Raw genomic sequence first — 23,197 nt, 5'->3', positions numbered from 1 at the left:
AGTTAAGAAAATTCAAAAATTATAAATTGATTTTGACACCTTAAAAAGAAAACATCAATTATTTAATAAAGTTTGGTGTCTTTTACTCTTTATACAATGGAATATTTTGCAATGGGTATAAACAGTTTATTGAAGTCTGATCCCCCCCCTCCCTTCTCTGGTCAAACTCCCATTGGAGTTCTTTATAAATTGGGGTTAACGGGGATCCCCCGTCAAACACCCATTGGGGTTTAATTTAAATGGGGGATTGACGGGGTCCCCCGTGAAAACCCCGTTGGAGTTTAATGGATATGGGAGATGGACGGGATCCCCGGTCAAAACCCCACGGGAGAAGAAAATCTACAAACACTTTATTTTCTTATTTAAGTACATATTTCTTACAATTATAACTTAAACATTGTATTTGTAAACATTGAAACAGAAAACAAAGCATAATATTTAAATTACATTTTTTGTAAAATATAGGTAAAATTCTCCCGTCGGGAAAAAACTCCCATTGGAGAATTGCAATTCTTAACGGGGGAGCCAAAACCCCGTTGGGATCCAACGGGGGATGGCAACTTTATCATCAAATAACTCTACTTTCCAAAAACATTTTAACTCTTTTTTTTCAATTATATGTATGTACTCAATGCCCCCTACAAATATGCAAAATTTCATAACACTTGTTCAATAAATAAAAAAAATAAGTTTGCAAATAATCTGGATTTGCAAACTTAATCTGGATACTGTTATAAGTGGTATACAGGTTAATGCCACTTGAATACTGTAAGATCACACAATGTTATCGCGATAAATGCTATACAGGTTAATGTCACTTGATTACAATAAGAACACAAACTGTGATCGCAATAAGCGTTATACAGATTGATGCCACTTGACTACTATAAGAACACAAACTGTGATCGCAATAAGTGGTATAAAGATTAATGCCTCTTGAATACTATAATAACACAAACTGTGATCGCAATAAGCGTTATACAGATTAATGCCACTTGAATACTATAATAACACAAACTGTGATCGCTTTAAGTGGTATACAGATTAACAACAATACACCATTAAAGGGATCTTTTCACGCTTTGGTAAATTGACAAAATTGAAAAAAGTTGTTTCAGATTCGTAAGTTTTCGTTTTAGTTATGATATTTGTGAGGAAACAGTAATGCTGAACATTAACCATGCTCTAATATAGCCATTATATGCATCTTTTGACGATTTTAAAACCTAAATATTATAAAGCGTTGCAACGCGAAACGATTAAATAATTTGGAGAGTTCTGTTTTTGTCGTTAAATTTTGTGAAACTACGAAGATTGCTTATATAATGTATAAAATACGTCACAAATGTGTATTCAGCGGAATAGCTCAGTAGGCTAAAGCGTTTTTACTTCAGGACTCTGGCAGGACTCCAGGGGTCACTGGTTCGAAACCAGCTCCGGGCAATCTTCTTTTCCTTTTTTTAAATATTTTCTTGATTTTTTACTGGAGCTTTTACGATCAATATAAAGCATTTAATGAATAAGTTAAAAAAATGCCAAAATCTGTGAAAAGGCCCCTTTAATACTGATCAGCGTTTCAGCATAGTTCATGGTCAATGTTAAAGTGTGGATGTTAAACCCAGCCGAGTTTATGCAACCGACAAATATGTCAACAAACCGTTTAAATGCACGTTTGCTAGTTAACCTGAAAGTAAATCTTTCCGGGAAAACACGCTTTATTTACCATATTACTGCGTAGATGGACTAAGTTTACTTCCTCATTCAGTCGGACTAAATCGTAAGGGCCGTTAACAACGGAAATTAATGTGCTTTTACACACGTATGTAGGTTTTTGTACTGTCTACTGCGACAGTTAAGGGTAAATACATTTTTTATAGTGTAATGTATGTATGCACATATTCATATATATGATCTTGTAAAGAGGCGTAAATATAAAGTATCTTAACATAACAGTGGTGTAACGATATGGTGGTTTTAATTAAAAATAATTATATTGTATGTTAGCTTCTTTGATTTGACACTGATGTGTGCGTGTGTATTTCGAAGTTTATGAGGTCCTGCCGCATCTGAGGCTGCAATATGTGTAGAGAAAGAGTGTGCACAATCACTCCTTCTTAATTAATTAACGAGTCTCACACAATATGGGGACACATATAGAAAAATAGCTGCTATGTCCAGCTAATTCTAGTCGTTAATTCAAGATGCCCAATTTTGGTGTGGTATTTCCGGTATGGTATCCACCAACATAATTCATGTGTGTTTGGAAAATGGGATTCAACCCAGGCCACCGAGGTGAGAAGAGAATGTTCAAACCAATGCGCTAACCTGAAAGTCAATACGTAATTGATAAGAACCATTAATCTACTTATGTAACGTTATATTAAGTAAATTATTTCCTTACTCGTTTATATGTTGACCTAATTTTTGATGCGTTACCAAAAAGTCTGAACAAACAATTGTAGTTTGACATATTCATGTTAAACGGATATACTGGCGCATATTGGTTTATACATGTTGGAGTTGTTGTAATTATTAATACAGTTTTATCGGTATACATCTTAAAATAAATGCGATTGCCTCTATGTTTCGGAAGTGACTAATTAACCTACAATTAAATGCGGGACAAAAGCGGACGACAAATTTAAAGTGTATTGAAACATATATATGTAGCTATCTTCATACGAATGTTGTGAACACGTGTAATTCATACCATGAACTTTTACAAACTCAAAAAGCACTTCGCCAATGCTCGAGCAATTTCCGAAAGATAATTGATCAAGCATTGCTATAAATTTATGTTCAACAATACGTTATGTTCAATTTAATCACACATATACACGGCGTAACTATATTTGATTAAAATAATCATTATTCACTTATCATATTATTTTGTGCCGTTAAATAATTTTCAAAATGTAGTATAAGTAACTGGGATTTAAGAAAGCACCTCTTAAATTCTGATGTGTTTTAATTCAAAAAGTTAAATACGCGAAATCACGAAACACACCATGTGTGCTTCCTTATGTAGGACTATCTCACCAACACCTGCTTATAATACATAAGCAGTAGTATGTTTCGCAACCATGTTAATGCAAATTGTTAACTGGTAAATACAACATCACTTAAACAGACAAAGCGATTTTGCGTAATTAGTATTATTATTTACACATAGTATTATCTTCATTTCTGAGTTGTTGGAGTCCTATAGTGACAGAGTCCCTTTTATTAAAGGAGTTTTAAATGAATTAGTGTTAACATGAATATTGTTCCGATACTTATTAAAAATGTCATTTAATTGTTCTAGTTGTCTACTTAACAATTACTCACATGTTTTTGGTGAGGTCCTATTTTCTACTTAATACCTGTTCACAACATGAATATTTGACAAGCCGATGTGCCTGTCATCATGCAGTTTTAAACCCCACTTGGCTTTGAGAGCGTCTCCGCAAAAAAACGACACACATATGTCATACCTGAAAACAGATTAGAAATACCGAATACAAAACTTGACATCGTGTTAACAAACTTAGCACAGCTTATGTAAACTGTTAACAAATTATTTGAAGACAAAGACATTGGATAGTTTATAAATATATACTGTTTGCGGAATAATTATTTCTTGTTATAATTAATCTTTCAAAATGAATAAGATTAAACATATTTAAGATTAAGTATAATGTAATGTAGTCATTTAATGTCATATATTTATGATTTATAATAAATATCATATTATTTATAACAGTTGCCGACCATTCTAGAGAAAATTACATGTACACCACACACACGCGCGTCGAGCTCATTTACCATTTTCGTCCATAAACGTCCTATTTCAAAGGAACTTATTCATATTTCGTACTGATTAACCCATTAATGACCAAATTATTTTTTTGCAATTTTATTGAAAACTGTAAGGAACTATATAATAATGCTACTAAACAACTTTATAATGATATTTACTATTGGAATATCATTGCTTTATGCAATTTTAGTCATGTCCCAAATTTGGGACGCCAGACACATAAGATATCAATATTCGTATATATTCCATCTTTCAGTAATGACACATTTACTTCCAAATATGCACGAATGTATGTGTTTCTTCATGTTTATGACAATTCAATCACCTGTCTATGAATTGTGAAATATATATCTCCACTTATCACTGGCGATGAAATGCTATGAAACATCTGTCATGGGAGTCCAACATTACACTTCAAGCAGATCCGGGTTGACTTTCCGCCACAAAAGGCACAAATTCTCTGTGTGTTATTTGGCGCATTGTAGTGGTCGCGCCTGTCTTACCTAACAGCAGCCGGTACACTGCGATTAATGTGCATGACCCTCCCAACCGGACGTCCACGCAAAGCTCGTTGGGAATACCGCATACAATAAACTTTGCATTTTTCCAGTCTGAAATCTAAAAAATCCATGGGTTGGTTCTGAAATTTGGCGGTTAACCTGTACAGGATCCATGCAATTTGCACAACCATGTTCTTCTTCCCCTTCTAGGAATGTTGGCCATCTATTGCTCATTCTGGTTTTGTTGCACATGGATCTGAACGTCATAGTTAATAGTGGTGTCTGATGCATCGGACACAGAATCTACAGCACTACCTTCATCCTGCGATGTGTCCGAATGGTTAGTGTCTGTGATGTTTGAGACTGATCTGGTGGCACTTCGCACAGAAACAGTCACATCAGCAGCAAGTTGGTTCCCTGTCAAATTGTTTATTTTGCCTCCGAGGTCTTCATCCCCGCTATCTTCATCAATTTTTGTAGTATTTTCTGGTCCAGTCTTGAACACATCAGCTTCTTGAAAGTCTGTATCATCTTCAAGAAGATGCAACACATCATTTAGAGTGAGCCTGTTGACATAAATTTATATACATTTAGTTGTAAAATATTATTATTTACAGACCATACTAAATCTCATTTTTTTACACATATCGAGGGGTTAAAGCCAGAACGTGATAACTCCATTTTTCAAATAGTGGAGAAAAACGCAAAATTAAGGTTTGACAGACTACAACTTTTAAATGAATATGAATATCAGCGTAATATTTGGTTATAATATAGGTAATAGTATTGTTATGACATTGTAAACATATTATATGATTGCATACAATATTTTAATGCTTTTGTATTCAAAATAGCACTTACTTCATTCTGGCATAAACGTAAAACATATATATTTTCAGAGTACAACTGTGTTAAGTGCACTTGGTGCTATTTTGCATAAGAATTGAACCCTGCTTTTCTTATGCCATACAGGACTTAGTGCCATTAAAGCATAACAGCCTTGTGCTATGCATCTATTTTACGAGACTAAACGAAACATGTGCACTTAAAACAAGTTTATTTTAATAATTATAATGGTAATTCTTTTTGTAGAAGTACATACTTATTTTCTTTTGCATTCTAGATTTGAACAGGACATGCAAATGTGTCTCCAACCTTAACAATGGAAGAAAGTTAAGATTCAGATATTCTATTCCACATCTGCATCTTATCTATCTTCTATTGTATCTGGGTCTGGAATATTCTTGAAATACTGGTGATATTCTGAAGGAATTATCCCTTCAGAGCAAAGTGATGGCAGGTCTTTCTTCTTTGTTGCTGTAATTGGAAGTTTGGAATCTACAAGGGTTGAATGTCACATTTTATAGAAGGTCCTTTGATAGAGGATTTGATTTGGTTTTATAGAGGATATGAGTTTACCACACTGAAAACTGGTGACATCAAAACTGCACTTAAAAAACACACACCCGGATCACAATTGTAGTTTTATCAATTTTATTTTTGTCCATATAACCTTTTGTCCACTTACATTTACAACATTTGGCGGCATTACAGTTTAAACTACATGCTTGATATAAAAAGCGTCATAGTTTTTCATAGGCACTACAACATACGGAGTTCTCTTTGGTGTAACCCTCACAATTGGTTCCCCATTAGTAAATATACCAATGTAAATTTCTTTGCTCATTCAATGGAAGCAGGTACACTATCACACTCCATCTGGGTATGTCCACTTTCTAAATACTTTTGTTCAATGGTGTCTATGTTTTTACATTTTTCAATGCAACAGTAATAACCTAATTTCGATTTTGACCACTACAACAGTCAGAATAAAAACAGACATTCTTTACTGTGATGGGAAGGGATTTCATGTAAGTCAAAAGACAGGTTCCCACTTCACAGCCGCATTTTCCTTCAGTTTCGTTCCACAATAAACATGTCAAACTTGTGTTTTGTAAACAGTAAAAGAAAATATTGAAACTTTTTCTTTTTCTTTTATAATAAACTTGGCTCACACGAGAACATGGAATCGGTAAAACAGCCTCTAGATCAAATCTTATTTTACCATCTTAGTGGGAGAATAATGACTTTTAGATAAGCACCAATGAAGGCATATTCTCCCTATCTAATTACAAATAAGCACAATAGTTTGTGTATTCCTGTTTAAATAAACAAGATGCAATAATTCCTTAACAAGGAAAGGGCTTCATATTTTGTTTTTACCTTAAAATATATGCACACATGGCTTATGTTTAAATGATTTAAGTGCACTTAAATCCTTTTGGCACATGTTTTTCCTCTCAATATGTATGAAAACTTATTGTGCCAAAATGACTTAAATGCACTTGAAGCATTCTGGCATACACCATATTTGTCGATAAGCACTTAGTGCACCTTGGTTCTTTCGGATAAACTATGTTGTATTCAAGATGTGATTCCAGGGAATAGTGCATATTGTAGAGCGTTGGAATAACTCTATGAAAGTGCAAAAAAGTGATTTTTGATAAAAAGTGCACTTATCACGTTCTGGCTTTAACCCCTCGATATGTGCTTAGCGTCCCAAATTTGGGACATTATATTGATTAGTAAAAAGTAAAGGGAAAATAAGTAAATACTTATATTTTCATAAGTGTTCATTATAAAAATCACATAGTTCAATATTACAAATCTATAATTTTGACTTTATTACAATTTTTTTTATAATTGAGCATAAATAAATACATACCTTTTTTAAGCCATTGTCAGTCCAAGAAACAATTGCCCCTTGTCGTTAAATGCAGCCTTATGAATGCATGAAATCTTTTTCTGTTTCATCTCTAATTGTTGTTAACTGCTACAAAGGACTGATAGCACAGCATCACAACAGAGATAACTGTATATGTATCACTGAAATAATTAACGCTGACCAGATTTCCTAGGTGTCCCAAATATAGGACGCTGGTCATTAATGGGTTTATCTGTACAGCGCAGTTTCAGTCCTTATATGTGCGTGGTAATAAATACTATCAAGGTTCTAACTCTCTTTCTTTAACAGAAATATAATACTTGTTAGAGTGAATTTCATTATATAAGAAAACATATAAATAGGTGTGCCTAAAAGGAAGAAGGAATGCCTTCATATATTCGTCAATATTTTGGCTACTGACTTTTGCCTTTTGTATTCGTCCTACTGACGTTTGTCATATTTGTTTTTACTCTTTAAACGTATATTTATTATCCGGTACATATTTTTGTTTGTTAAATATGTAATACATGTTTGTCCGGTAACACACAGTTGTGTGATCGTTTATTTATATGAACACCGACTCTTTGTAATTTAACTAATGACGTTTGCTTCTACAATGTGTCGAAGTGTTCTCGAAAACCAAAGCAGCACACACAACGCGTGATACACCGATTGCAAGCTGTATGCATGCCTTATTGCCTGCACTAGAGCGTATGCGAGCCAATATGCGATCAGCAGAGATATTGATAAAAAACCTACCTGACGCGGCTGTCGCCCTTCATAAAACGCCTACTGACATTGACTTTTGGGGTCACGTGACTTTTTGTGTTCCTTGCAATTTGTCAATACTTTCTTATCGTGTGATTTTATTCCGATTAAAATTTGTCATCATAAAATACTACATGTTTTGAGTTGGAAGTCTATATCTAGTCACAGATTTAATCGCATCATTTCTTGATCCCTTGTGGCGCGTACTGTCCACTGCTCCATGTCATGTTTGCGGAAATCATTGTTTTCAATACGTTTCCACGTCAGTTTAGGAGTTTTATTCATGTTGTGGTTTGCTATTATAGTTATTTAGGACTATTAAACACATATTATATGTGTGTGTAAAAGTATAATATGACATTTTTCAAATATACGAACATATGTGAACACGTCCATTTAATTAATGCTATTTGCAGTTGTTTATATTTAATTTCATAAACCATGGGGCGGTATTATCGTTCATGTGCTGATTAAAAATAAGCTAAAACTATTAATGGATCTGCATGAAACTGATGCATGAGCAAGGGTGATTTTTTCCAGTATCCTCCTCTCATCTGGACCTATGGATTTGTTTAACGGCATTGGAGCATATGCCCAATTGTCTCATTCCGACATTAATGTGAAATTGAACGTCAGTCTTCATTTGAAGAGCACATTTATTCACTTCCTTTTGAAAACTTTCTTTGACTTATTTCCTTTCTATTGCTGACATTTCTGGACAAAGAAATACTTAACGCATTAAAGTCAGAACGTATGTTATGTACTTGAAACCTACTATAACTTGCACATTTGAAGACGAACCGCTTTGAAAAAGTGATTTTTCATTTGATCTGATCTTTGGCCCCGACATTCATTATATAAACGTTACGATGATATGACCGTGATGATGATGGTGGTGGTGGTTGTGCTGCGGCTGCTATTGATGATGTATATGACTATTTAAAATGAGAGTAACATAGGGAGATATATGCTTACACGAAACAGGGTACCTTGGAAGATTGAGCATGTATGAAAACCTCGAACAATACACAGAACAAAACCGTGTATTAGCAGAATCAAATCATTACAGTTGTATTCAATACTTTCACCCTCTTTTATACTGCACCATAATGCAGACTAACAGTTAAGTACATGTTTAAAATAGTAAAGTTTAAACAAAATATGTACTTGGTGTAGCCATATATGAAATCTATTGAATGATTGTAATGGATTCGTGCTGATTTCGTGTTGAGAGCCTTGTGTATAAGGCATGCATATCATAGTTTATACAAATATAGGTTTCGTGATCAGTGTGACAATGAAACTATAAGCTATATGTATTATGTACACGTTAAATTTAATGCTTTAGTTTTGGATATAAAAATAACGGGATAATATTTTGGAATGCAAGTGGGAAGTACAGAATTGTATTAAATACTGGCGAATATGTTAAACGCCTGTTAAAGTATGTAAATCTTTACAATTAGCAGATATATTTTAATGTTGAGTAATATATTTCCTGTTTTATATCCGAAACCATTTGAACATCTTTCTTCCAAGTGCAATATCTTCAAATCCTGTAAGAGCTATGATTCACATCATAAAAAAACATACTTAATTTAAATAGTTTTGATTCATTCTTAAATAATAAATGAAACATGATATTTTAACATGTTAAATTCACGAAGAGTAATCATCATCGTTCATTAACATGTATCTGTGATTTCAATTGTGCGAGTGCATTTATCTGTATAATGTAGTCGAATTATATTTCAAGAACAAATTCAAGTATAATTATATTCCGAAAGTACCCCAAAAAATGAAATGTGTTCTAAAGGTTACTGGTCACGCCGTATTTCTGAAGTGTGCGGAAATAATAAAATATGAACATTTCATAAAAATAATGAAAATAATGCCATACATCTGCTGCGGTTTCTAGACCCAGTGTTATAAAACATCACACGACAAGTGTTTTATGTTTTTGTCCAGTTGTTCACATGCCCTTAATTTTAAGTTCAGTTTTAAGTTAAGTTGTTGCTATATGTATGCTATACACAAGACCGCGATATCTTTTATTTACAAGTTTGATTTGATATTGATCACATGCATTTAACATCATCAATTATTCTGGGACTTTGGGTAGTAAATGCGTAAAGCAAAAATGTAAGTGAATAGTTAATAGTTTAGGAGATGAAAATGCTACTTAGAAAAGCGGAAACGCGTACACTATTTTAATTCACGTCAAATATTGCATATGTTTTCCTTGTTTCATAAATGAAAATGAACCTGTTAGTGTTTCGCACCAAACCGAGCAGATATAACATGGAGTGGCAAGGACTTTTTGGAATTTTCCTGCTGTTAAATCAGTCGATCAAAGGTAAGTAATGAATATTTGGTTAAACTATGTCAGTGTATGCATGTATTTAATCGTAACTTTATTTTATGAGTAAGAATTACGATGAAATGCAATATTCAAATGAGGGATTCAAAAATAACCGTATATATCAGAACACAGATGTAATAGCGTTTCAATGATAGCTAGGCTGTTGTGTAAGAAACACAATGAAACGTGTATTAACACGTTTTTATGCCATAATCGAAACTCATCCAAATGTAACCCCAGTGAAAAAAAACATTTTAAGTAGTCTTTTGACGTATTGATACAAATATATATTCACGCACAACTTTTTAAAATCTGTTTTTTAATTCTATCATTGTAAATAAAAAGTCTTAAACACTTTCAATTTTACCTTTTACAAAGAATGATTTCATTTGGATTTCAGCTGAACAATTCGCTCTAAGCAGTGACTCAACCCCATGGCTTTTATCATTTTGCGATCTTGCGGAACCAAGGCTTGCGTACAAGAATGCACATTTTGAGGTTGCTGAAGACATTGATGTTTTATCAAACAATTACGAAGCTTGGTTAGGATACGTCTCGGTGAAAGTTCCATTTGTATTTCATGGTAAATGCTTTAATTCGAATAATATGAATAGTTGCATTGTTTGTGTTTTCAGGTTTTAAATTAGTGAGTTATGGGTCGAATCGAATACTGTTATTTAATTTAAGATATCTTATTCAAATAACGTTAAATGTACGTTTCCGACAACAATATAAATTATATGATATATGCTAATGTAAGTATTTCATGTTCAACGTTATTATACATCGCAGGTTGTGCACAAGTTCAAAACACGGTGCACACAACGAACAGCGTAACAAGCATTGGCTACTGCCAGACTCTGTGTAGACATTACAGTCCCTTTGGAATTAAGGCGCCAAATGGCTTAGATATCTTAAACCATTCAGTAAGTCTTTACTTGCATCATACTTAATGAACGAGCACTGCTAAATTGAGACATTGTTACCTATTAGTATATAACTCGAGGGTCATAAGCGCACAATACACCGGACAATTATAGTTATTATAATTTATTTTTTACAAAGTTTAATGTATTTTGGATAATTAATTTTACACGTAATCGCGAAAACTATAATGATACGGTATATCAATGGTATATAATCAATAAGCACATCAAAATTCCATTTTATCTTCGGAAGAAAGCAAAAATAAAGGATATTTTATATGTGATAGTGTTTAACGATCCGTTCGATTGTTATTTTGCTTAATTTATAACGCATACGCATCTATACTAAAATAAACTCATATACGTACACGTAAATGCATCAGTAAACTCGTGTACTTATCTATGTATGCTTATACTCATCGGTGTATACGCATACGTGTATAGACGTATACTTATATACATGCAAACTCTTTTATGCACACTGTACTTGCTAATGTACATGTATGACGTGTTTTTTTCAAGAACGGTACATTGATCCTGTCGTATATGAACCATTAATATATAGTCTCGAGTCTTCACAAAATTATCTTTTAATACTAATGTATCTGATGTAATATTGTGGCATACATATAAGATATTTAGTTCAGTATAATGCAACAATCATTTTGTGTGTATAAACATATGCGTATATAGGATATAAACAATGTTCTACTCCGACCCAGTGGGCATCAGACGTTTTGCGAACGTTGCTGCAACGTAATATTTAGCTCAACCATTACCGAACGTTGTCACAACGTTGCATACAAAACATTACCCGGACTTTACATCAAACGTTGCAGTTTGGTTGTCACAATGGTGTATATGAAAGTTGTCCCGACGTTTTTTTCCAACGTTGCTGCAAGGTTGTATTTAGGTTGCATGCAAACGTTGCAGTTTGGTTGTTACAATGGTTTATATGAAAGTTGTCCCGGCGTTTTTTTTCCAACGTTGCTGCAACGTTGTATTTAGGTTGCATTCAAACGTTGCAGTTTGGTTGTCACAATGGTGTATATGAAAGTTTTCCCGACGTTTTTTTTCCAACGTTGCTGCAACGTTGTATTAAGGTTGCATTCAAACGTAGTATTTTTTAATTCTTTTTTTTAAATAATATTAAAATAAAAAATATTTACTGCCAACCGCCCTTTCGCCTATTATCGGCAGATATGCACACTGTCGAGTCCGTTTCCTAGAAAGAACTTGGTGTCTATAGAGGGGATAATAAAACGCTCCCCGAGTATGGAATGAGTGATGTATTGGACGTCATCATTGATGACGTTCATTCGAACGAATGATAAAGGGGGCTAAGTTTCATTAAGTTGGTGCATATAGCCGCGATTTGAGGCGCTTGAAAACTGGTCGGCAACTTTTGCTGAAATTTGACATGTACATGAAGAAGAATGCGATCTACCTGTTGGCGTAGGCGTTATACCTGGGAAAAATATAGTTTTTGATTAAATCACGAAAAAGTTTCGCAAGTTTTACATAACCGGAATTACAAAATGCGGTATGTGGATATACCGAAGTCCTACCGAAATCCCCGAAATCAAACTTTGATAAAACAATGTTTCATTAGTGATTTCAGTGTATTTCGCAACGATCTATATTAAAATACGCAGTTTTTCAATACACAATCAATATTAATGGGGATTTCGTGGGATCTCGTGGATTTCTGGGGATTTTGGTAATGACGGGAAATTCGGTATTTCTTCACACCCGTCAAAATGGTCGACTTCGTCAGAATGAACGCTTAGAAAGTATTTACAAAAAAACATCATCTCAAACGATGTAAAGTGAACGCTACTTATCTGTTTTGTAGATAAGTATACGATCCATTGGAAAACACTAACATTTGACATAAAAAAACGCCAGTGGATATGGAAATCTTCATCGTTTGAAATAGCAGACGGCGTCGACCAAAGGCGAAAAGATCGCGAGAAAGTATTCACAAAATAACATAATTAAAAATGATGTCAAGTGAACGCTAATTCGCTGTTTTGTAGAAAAGTATACGATCTATTGAAAAACCATAACATTTGACATAAAACACCCGTGGATATGCAAATCTTCTGCGTACCAAATAGCAGACATCATGCGGCGTCTAATCTGAGTCTACGCTGTTTGCCAAGGCCGATATTATAATGAATGGAAATGCACAAACTCAGCAACTGGCAAGCATATATGCATTAGTAGATTGTTTCGTGATTATTTAGAAACGACTACATAATTCTTTTGGTTCAGCCAGTGCAACTTAACAGAAATAAGTATAATAGTTTCTACACCTGACAACAATGTGCCAACTTTATACAAGGTAAGTTGTTTACATTATTTAAAATATTTCAAGCTTACAGTATACAACAATAAACAGCTGGTACAATGTAATGTCATCGTTTTAATTTTAATAAGCCCGTGGTTAATTACCCTTTTTAATCTTATGGTTCAATGCATCTCTAACACCTTCAATTAACATTCTCGGCTCCGGTACTACTTACCGGCACATGTACCCCGGGTACTCTTAACTTTACTTACATGTAGCCCGGGTACGGTAAAGAAACTTAAACATACCCGCAAATATTAGATTGTATCCGAGTTGTATATCTGCCAAAAATCCGATGTCGTTAAACATGCTAGCGATTAAAGTAAAACAATATTGTTTACCTTAAAGAAACTTCTCTTTAAAAAAAATCTGCATCAACATGCTTTTTAGTATGAGTGTTGAGAGGACGCCATAGGAATAATCAAGTAATCAAGAATACGTCTCTGTTTCTGCTTTTATTTCCTTCATGTATAATGACGATAAGGATTGACGACTAACATTGACGGCAATGCTAACAAGCATTGAAAACTAACACTAACGACAAGGATTGGCGACTAGATGTAACATTGACGATTCTCTACAATAAATGAAATTAACAATAAAGAATGAATAATACGATTATAGTACAACAGATCTGCTATTCGAAGTATAATATGATAGCATACACTCATTAGAATAAAAGGTTTCATAAATAACAATTTGAAACATTTTCAATAAATATCGAAATATCTTATACAATATTTATTACACAGCATGAATTATTTGTTAAAACATAATATAAATACCAAATATGGTGTTCCCCATTTCACGGACCTCGCAAACCAAAAAATGTTTCTTTAAAAAAATCTATGATGGTAAAAAGTGAACGTGCGACATCGCGGAAAATATACTTGACAACGTCATACAATGACGCGACTTTAAACAATTTAAGATTTTAAATTGAATCACATTAATGATTGTAAAAATGAGTTTTGATAATACATTGTATAAATGCCATTTAACAGAAAATTGACATAAATGTAAACATAATTAATTTTTACAAAATAGCCGACAACAACCGATTTAGTGTTAAAATTCCCGGGTATGTTTTAGTATATTTACCGTACCCAGGGTACGAGCCTTACTAACTGTATTATTATTATATCTCACCGACTACCTTTACCTTGTTGTGTTTCAACCCGAAATTTATGTAAAATCCGGCTTTCTTTACTTTTATTTTTCATTCATTTGATTACGCAATTGTTGACGTATCTCGTGGAAAATTATTTGAATCTTTGGATTTTAGTGACGACAAGCTGGAAGTGTCAATTTATTTTTTACAATGAATCTAAGATGTATTTAATTTTTGTGTGTTTGTCATGCATAGTTCAGTGTTTTCCAGAAAAATTTGAGTAGCCAGTTATATGGCCGGTAACTATGCAGTAAAACCAAAGCATTTGTGACATTTACTTGATATATTTGGGAAAAGTAGCCGGCATCAAGAGTTAATGTAACCGGCAAGATCGCTAGCAGCCGGTATTTAAAGAGAACACTGATAAAAGTAAACTAAATCTCTACGACGGGATTACAGCTTTGTAAAATTGTTTTTTGGGTGATAATGGTTAGTAATTCATACTAATGTTATTAAAAAATATCGGCTTTAAATTTAATTTTGAGAATGCGATGGAAGAACAGAAAATGAAGAGCATACAGGGATGGAAATAAGTGGTTTACCGTGAACCCGGGGCAAGTAGATTTTGGCCTGGGCAACTCAATTTCAAAAGTTGGTAAACTTCTTTTTTTTAAAGCTTAAAACAATTCACTGCAATAAAAATTGAAAAACAATTGATCACCATGGATCAATACTAGTTAAATAACATTCATTATTTAGGAATAGGACATGATTCAATTCAGGCTCATAATAAAACATCATGCATTGAACATGTGTTGTCAGCAAATGTATTTAATTATCTATTATTTTATTAAAAGAATGTATAATATTCACATGTTCATATTTCTGGGCTCGTTATTCTTTATCTGGGCAACCAAAATACTAAAGATGGTTGCCCACAATAGTAAACAGTTAGTTTCAATCCCTGGCATATCATTGTATCTCTATTGTTATAAGCATTGCATTAAAGTTGTGATTGAGGTTAGCCTGTTGTTTATGGTATATTTACATTTTAGCTTGACTGTTATATATGAAATATATATAGTCGAGCTATCCTACTCAACCCGGCGTCGGCTTGCGCATTGGAATGTTTGCGTACCACCTCAAATATATTTCCTATGTCCATTGACATATTGCTTTTATATTTTGCATACTTCATTACCGACATAAACCCAATCTATAAACAAGAGCAGACAACTCATTTACTGTATCAAGCATTTTAACAGAATTAGGCCCTTTTTCACTTAGAATAATATGCATGTCCCTTGACATATTGCGTTCATACACCATGTATTTTGCTTATTAACCAACATGACCCCAATGTATAAACAAGAGCAGATAACTGTATCAAGCATTTTGTAACAATTATGGCCTTTTTAACCAGGTTTTCGGAAGGAAAAAACTGGTTATTAGATTGGCGAATGCGGGCGGGCTGGCTGGCGGGCTGGCGGAATAAGCTTGTCCGGGCCATAACTATGTCGTTCATTGTCAGATTTTAAAATCATTTGGCACATTTGTTCACCATCATTGGACGGTGTGTCGCGCGAAATAATTACGTCGATATCTCCAAGGTCAAGGTCACACTTTGAGTTCAAAGGTCAAAAATGGCCATAAATGAGCTTGTCCGAGCCATAACTATGTCGTTCATCGTCAGATTTTAAAATCATTTGGCACATTTGTTCACCATCATTGGAGGGTGTGTCGCGCGAAATAATTACGTCGATATCTCCAAGGTCAAGGTCACACTTTGAGTTCAAAGGTCAAAAATGGCCATAAATGAGCTTGTCCTGGCCATAACTATGTCATTCATTGTGAGATTTTAAAATCATTTGGCACATTTGTTCACCATCATGGGACGGTGTGTCCCACGAAAGAATCACGTCAATATCTCCAATGTCAAGGCCGCCACGACTAAAAATAGATTTAAAAAAAAAAAAACTTTCAAAGGGGGTTAATTTTTTTTGGTCATTTCAAAAGTTCAGTTTGAGTTTTCTCCCTTTATCAGATTTTTTTTTCACAATGAAAACCTGGTTTTGTGACAATTTTGTCCCTTGTTTTCACTTAGAATAAGCATATAATTGATAAATCTATTATTAAGTTTGCGTACCACCTTTAAATTGCCATAACTTGTTTATTATGCTCCCCCCCCAAATTTTTTAGGGGGAGCATATAGTCGCCGCTTCGTCTGTCCGTCGGTGCACAAATTTGTTTCGTACCCAATTTTTTTTGTACCCAAATTTATATATGTACCCTTTTTTTTCGTACCCAAATAGTTTTTTGTACCCTAATTTTTTCGTTCCCTATAGGTTTTCATAACCAAATTTTTTTTCGTACCCAATTTTTTTTTACACAAATTTGTTCGAACCCAAATTTCTTTGAACCCATTTGTTCGTACTCAAATTTTTTTCGTACCCAAATTCGTTTTGTTCCCAATTTTTTTTGTACCCAAATTTTTATTTGAACCTTTTTTTCGTACCCAAATAGTTTTTCGTACCCTAATTTTTTTTCATAACCAATTTTTTTTCGTACCCACATTTTTTTGTACCCAATTTTTTCGTACACAAATTTGTTCGTACCCAAATTTCTTCGTACCCATTTGTTCGTACTCATTTTTTTTTCGTACACAAATTTTTTCGTACCTTATTTTTTATTTGTACCCATTTTTTTCGTACCAAAATAGTTTTTTCGTTCCCTTATTTTGTTTGTACCCTTTTTATCGTACTCAAATTTGTTTTCGTACCCAAATTTGTTTTTTTTTTCCTACCCGCATATTTTTTCGTACCATTTTTTTTTAGAAATAATCGATTTTCAATTTGATTTCATCTCTCCACTCATTCCATCCGGCGAAACCCTTAAGGTGTCGCAAGTCTAGTAGGAATCGTACTTTATAATAATACAGTTCATGCATAGCATCAATGAAAATTTGATTTCTTGTAAATTTTAGAAATTCATTGTTTTAAATTATACAAATCAGTTGCTTAAACTTAAAGATGCTAAAGATGAACTTTAACTCAAAATCGCCGGATAAAATATATTGTTTAAGTTGTATTATGCATTAAAATGGTAGAATCTAGTTTCAAAGCTTCAGCCAAAAATAAATAGTCAACATTTTTGTCTGAAACTTTCAACAGTCGCCGTGGTGTAGTTGATGAGGTGTCCGCCTAGCGATCGGGAGTTGGTGGGTTCGATTCCCAGTCGGGGCACGTTTCATTAACTTCTCTATAAACATCCAGTATTGGTTCTTTCGAGGAAAAGGACTCGAAAATGTCGTAAAAACTCGAAAGAGTATATTATTATATATTTTTATTTTATTTTAAATAGAATTTAAAAATACCGCGTTTTAATGCGACCTAAATACAACGTTGCAGCGACGTTTGGAAAAAACGTTGCAGCAACGTTTGGAAAAAACGTCGGGAAAACTTTCATATACACCATTGGTACAACCAAACTGCAACGTTTGACTGCAACCTAAATACAACGTTGCAGCAACGTTTGGGTGCCCACTGGGAAGATATCTGAAATATGTAACACTTTCATATCTACTTATATCTTCTTGGTTTTCCTGTGGATGTTATTTTCATGATTTATTTAGCAAAATTTTGAATTTGGTAATAATGTAATCATCTTTTTTTTAAATCATGTAAAGCTTTAATTCTGTTCTTTGTTTTAAATATTGATTTTAGTATAAATATACCTGTCAAATTAAAAAATATATTTCGCGATTCCATACATATCAAAATGTATTTCATGTTACGATTTCTAGATGCATTTACATGTTACATGTACACGTTGGCTGTTTTCTGTAAGCAATGTATATATCTTAAGATGTTTTTATCTTCAGTCGCTAAAGGAATGTATCTGTTTCAATACATCGGTACATGAAATCCCACTTGGGCATTTCGACAACGACCAAAAGAATCTTTGTGAAAAAGACGGTTATGCCATCTTCACTCAAATCAGTGGTAAGTACACCGACACTACACATAATAATACATCGAGAAATACGTAAAGAGTTGAATATGTCGTATATTTGGATGTAAAATTTACGGACACGGGTTGATTACATGAACAGGTTTTAAAGTATTCTGGATAAAAATCTGTAAACGGGTTAATCTGCAAATGACTTATTTATGGATACTTTCATGTGACATACGAAACAAAATAAACATTATAAACACCACACTAATTGACTACCTTATACTTCGCTCCATTGGTCTCTAATTCCCATATGCATGTTTATCTGCTTTATATACACAGTAAACGATTCAATGGTCATCGATCGTGGTACGGAACATACTGGCGATTGCCTTAGATATAAGAACCAAGGCTTCCAATGGCAATCATGTGCCAGCGAAAGCAATCTAAAAGTAATATGTAGCAAAAAGCCAACAGCAGGTACTCATATGTGACTTGTTTGCATATAATCACATACTATTATTTTCTAATTATGTTGTCTTTGGTTTTCAAATTATGATTGATGCGCGCTATAACATTAACACATGTAATGTTATAGCGATGTACAAGAAGTACTGTTTTACAGAATTATATATAATTACATTCAACAATAAACTTTCAAAATACTACAGGAAACAGTCTTATAATAATAAAAACGTCAATTGCGGATAGGCATCATACACTTGGACGAAGAAGACACAGTTTCTGGGCTAATTCTTTGAAATAATCAAAGGCTTGTTTCAATAATGCGTACTTAAATATACTTGTTATTTCTTAATTATCAGATCCGTCAGCTACAGCATATGTACCAACGAAACAAAGCAATACTTGGATCCAAGGAAATATAATCTGTTTAAAGGAAAACAAGCATCCAGCTTCCCTCTCGAGTATTATAGTATCTGTGTTAAATGCAGGTCAACATCAAGAGCACTGGACAGGGATAATAAGAGAAGCCACCTTGATTAATAAGGCAGGCATACGTTTGTTGGGTATGTTGTTACCTATACCATTACCTAATTGCTGTCTTATCAGTCAAAGTAACATAAAATGAGAGACTTCACATGATAACATGTTAATTAATTCAACTTTTTATATAAAATTTTCACCATGATTGATTTCACAGTATAATAATTTTATAGCTATACAATCAAACCTAAACGCAAACCTTTTAATAATCTCAAAGATATACGTGCATGCATTTTAACATAGAACAAAATTAACTTATAATTATTCATATTCCCAATTAAATTAAACGGTACGATTGAGATACCATCGAAGTCATCACACTTCAGGACACACGAAGTATTCGGATGCTGAATACGCGTTCGTAAAAGGAAGTGGAAAGAAGCTCCATTTCGTAAAAACGGGAAAAAAGCAGGCCCTGTGTTTCGCAGGTAACATTACTTTTTCAATATGATTTAAGTGATTGAAAAGTCCAAAGACAAATTTACCCACGTATTTAATAACTGATGATACATATGAGCTACACAAGAATGTTGAATAGGTCATGTAGAAGCCTTCAATGATATGTATAAATAGCAGCTTTTCAACCATAAGCGCCTGTCTTCGTTGTGTTAAATGCTAATTTTTTAATGTTAACAGGTACTGTAAAAAAAGTATGCATATGTGTTTAATATTTTTAACCGAGCATCGTTCATGTCTATTTCAACCAAAATACCACATCAAATCCGTTTTACTGAAGGAGAAGCGACTACGACCAAATCCAAAGGTTTGCTATGCCTAGTTTATATACATGTACTCTTACTTTTTGATTATTATGACCGTTGGTAAATTTATTTTAAATTAATTTAGAATACGATCATAGGGTAACCTATTAAAGGTTATTTACATATTGCAACCGAAAACAGGGAGCGCACATAAGCACAAGCCGTGGACATATGACAGACACCGTTTTGGTTGAAAGCGTTTTGAGCAGAAACTTTATAATGACTTGTAAACGCATTTTTTAGATCTAGTACATATTAGCTAAATGTGCATCACTAGATTGTGTGTATAGTGGATGTCCATACATGGTACTGTTTTCTAAATATCCACAGAATAAAGTGTCTAAACAACCTATTAAAAACAATGTCTGTACATTGCAAGCATTTAATCAAAATGATCTAAATGAAGGCTAAATTTACATTTTGAAAGGTATGTTGAAACGATCAAATCATTTCAAAATACGTTTTTGTTGATATATAACGTTTACGCTGAGTGAAAATCGTACACGTATTATTATATTTTTTAAATTGTTCATATTCAGAAGAGTCACCAGCTTTAAGGGCAGGCATCGGCGTGTTGGTTGTCGTACTGGTTGTAGTAGGAATAGGTTTTGCCGTATTGATGCTTCGAAGACGGTAAACAATGTTTAGTTTAAACAAAAATCACATATAAAACAGGAAATTATTTTGCAAATTAGCAAGATAATAATACGAATGATTGCAGTTGTTAAGTGTTTGACATAATTTATTAATAATGTTAAAGAAAGAAAAGGATGTTTATGAGATAAATAAGATTAAAACACAATTGACATTTTGAAATAAGTGTATTAACTGTTAATTACATGACAGGTCTACAGAATGCATAATACTTCTTTATGAAAGCAACTCCTTTGAAGCTAATATAATAATTATTTCCAACGTAAACTTTTTGTTTGCAGATTACTCGTACGTTCAGCTGTTTGTGCACTTAATCTAATCATAAACTATTTACAGAGGAATTATTCCTGCTTGTTTGAAGAATAGAGCCCCCGATAGGACGGATGAGAAGCATGACGACATGTTGCCAAATGCAGCGTCAAATGTAGCAAGGGTCCATAAAACTGTGGTTAACCCTAACTACTTTGTACTTGAAAAACAAAACGAGTCAGTGATCGAACAAATCGATCATTACAACAGAACAGAGGATCTTGAGAATGACATTATTGATGAGAACATTTACCATTCTATTGATGATTCGGCGGCGGAACTGTGTGGAAACGTCAAAGGCGACTGTACTGATTATGATTGCACCACTGACGGAGCCGCAACATCGTGTTGTATAATCCATGACAATGTATACCATAAACTGAAGCTTTACCGCCAGGGTAACTATGAACACGTCAATGGATCGTGTCAGATTGATTACATCACGACAAACAACGATTACGATACGACTGCAACTCTAAAGGCGATTAGTCCACGGGAAAACGACGACTATGACCATGTGGGCGGCATGGGACAAGCACCTGCTCTCTCGTCAAGCGATGACGATTATAGCTCAGCAGTGAAGAGCGCGGCGCATGCAAGAGGCTCTGCTGCTGAATAAGACAAGCCTGATGACAGTCATGGAAAAAATTCGTTCGTCAAAGTTTAAGTAGTCAACGACAACAGATCTAGGTTTGCCTCTAACAAATACAACAACCCGCACGGTCGCGTGATGTTACTGCAGGAGTTATTCGCATGTATATTTAAACGGATTGTTGATTTAAGATAGTACCTAAGTACTCTAACAATTAATTTGATTTGTATCTATCGACATTATTTGTATCATGCTTGTAAATAGTGCAAGATTGAAATGTGGGTCCATTATGTTACCAGCAAGTAAAACCATGCAAACACACAGAGGAATTTTACATAATTTTTAAGGCACCTCAGCACACATACTTTCTATGGACAAATAGCTTATTCTCTAATGTGTTTAATATTGATACTTTTGGACGAATTTTAAACTAGGTTTGCATACATAATATTATTTTGAATCGCAATTTAAAGCAAACACATTTTTTTGTACATTTCCCAACAGTATGGGGTTACACGGTAAATGGAATAGATTAACCGTGTTGTATGTTAAATGGAATATAAATTAAAATTATGCTCAATAAAATGTGAGGTGTAATATTTTTGCTGCAATTGAAAAGGAGATTTGGCTAGTCATTACTCATGCACATAATAATTCACTTTCTCAATGCAATAATACATTACGCGTAGGCATTATCAATGTTTGTAAGTTTATGTATAAACATAACCTGCCGTACATTACTATCAATACATGTTTTAATCTGTATCAGCAGTCATCGCAAATCAATATAAATTTAGAAATAGTATTTTTCGTAATATTAGGACTGAAACCACTTTAATATCAATGCATACAGATCTTGACATATGCCCTATGGGCCTGATTATATTCCGTTTCAATTACGTATTATACTTGAACACGTAATTCTTATCTGCATCGTGTAATATGTCTGTTTATTTGTTAAGCATCTGTGAAGTTAATGAAACAAAAAGTTATGCCAGATGGCATGTTCTGTAAAATGTGTTTTGGGTCAATTTAAAGCCTATATCAACCTATAACTTGAAGTTAGATCTAGTTGCTTTTCAAATTACCTAAACCACTAAAAATAGGATTACTATTTTGCTCGCAAAGATTTTCCTACACGTACGTCAACTCTCGTGGCGTTTCCTAAATTGCGGACATACTTTAAAGCCACATACATTCTCAACATCAATGAATATTTCGTAAACTAGTCCGTAAAATAATATTTACCCATACAAAATCAGTGTTCCTTATAGCAAAAGCCTAAATTCCAAAGCTAGATGTGGTAAGGTAGCATAAAGTTAACGAGATACAAAATGATTTTTAACGAAATATTTTACGAAATATTCGTTGATTTTGA

General features: G+C 33.6%; 1 protein-coding gene across 1 annotated transcript in view; it reads left to right on the top strand.

The window, feature by feature from the left end:
- LOC127831732 (uncharacterized) overlaps positions 1-22,479 on the top strand; it is a 54,263-nt gene extending 31,784 nt beyond the window's left edge. The window contains exons 4-10 of the mRNA XM_052356769.1: positions 18,425-18,545; positions 18,841-18,978; positions 19,323-19,526; positions 19,830-19,931; positions 20,240-20,266; positions 20,804-20,897; positions 21,255-22,479. Coding sequence (XP_052212729.1) covers positions 18,425-18,545; positions 18,841-18,978; positions 19,323-19,526; positions 19,830-19,931; positions 20,240-20,266; positions 20,804-20,897; positions 21,255-21,846 — 1,278 coding nt within the window. The 3' untranslated portion in view covers positions 21,847-22,479. The remainder of the gene's footprint in view (positions 1-18,424; positions 18,546-18,840; positions 18,979-19,322; positions 19,527-19,829; positions 19,932-20,239; positions 20,267-20,803; positions 20,898-21,254) is intronic.
- Positions 22,480-23,197: the final 718 nt, after the last annotated feature.

The sequence above is a fragment of the Dreissena polymorpha genome, chromosome 5 (genome assembly GCF_020536995.1).
Source record: "Dreissena polymorpha isolate Duluth1 chromosome 5, UMN_Dpol_1.0, whole genome shotgun sequence".
In the NCBI taxonomy this organism is placed as follows: domain Eukaryota; kingdom Metazoa; phylum Mollusca; class Bivalvia; order Myida; family Dreissenidae; genus Dreissena; species Dreissena polymorpha.
Note: the sequence above shows the minus strand (reverse complement) of the source record. Positions and strands in the feature narration are given on the sequence as shown.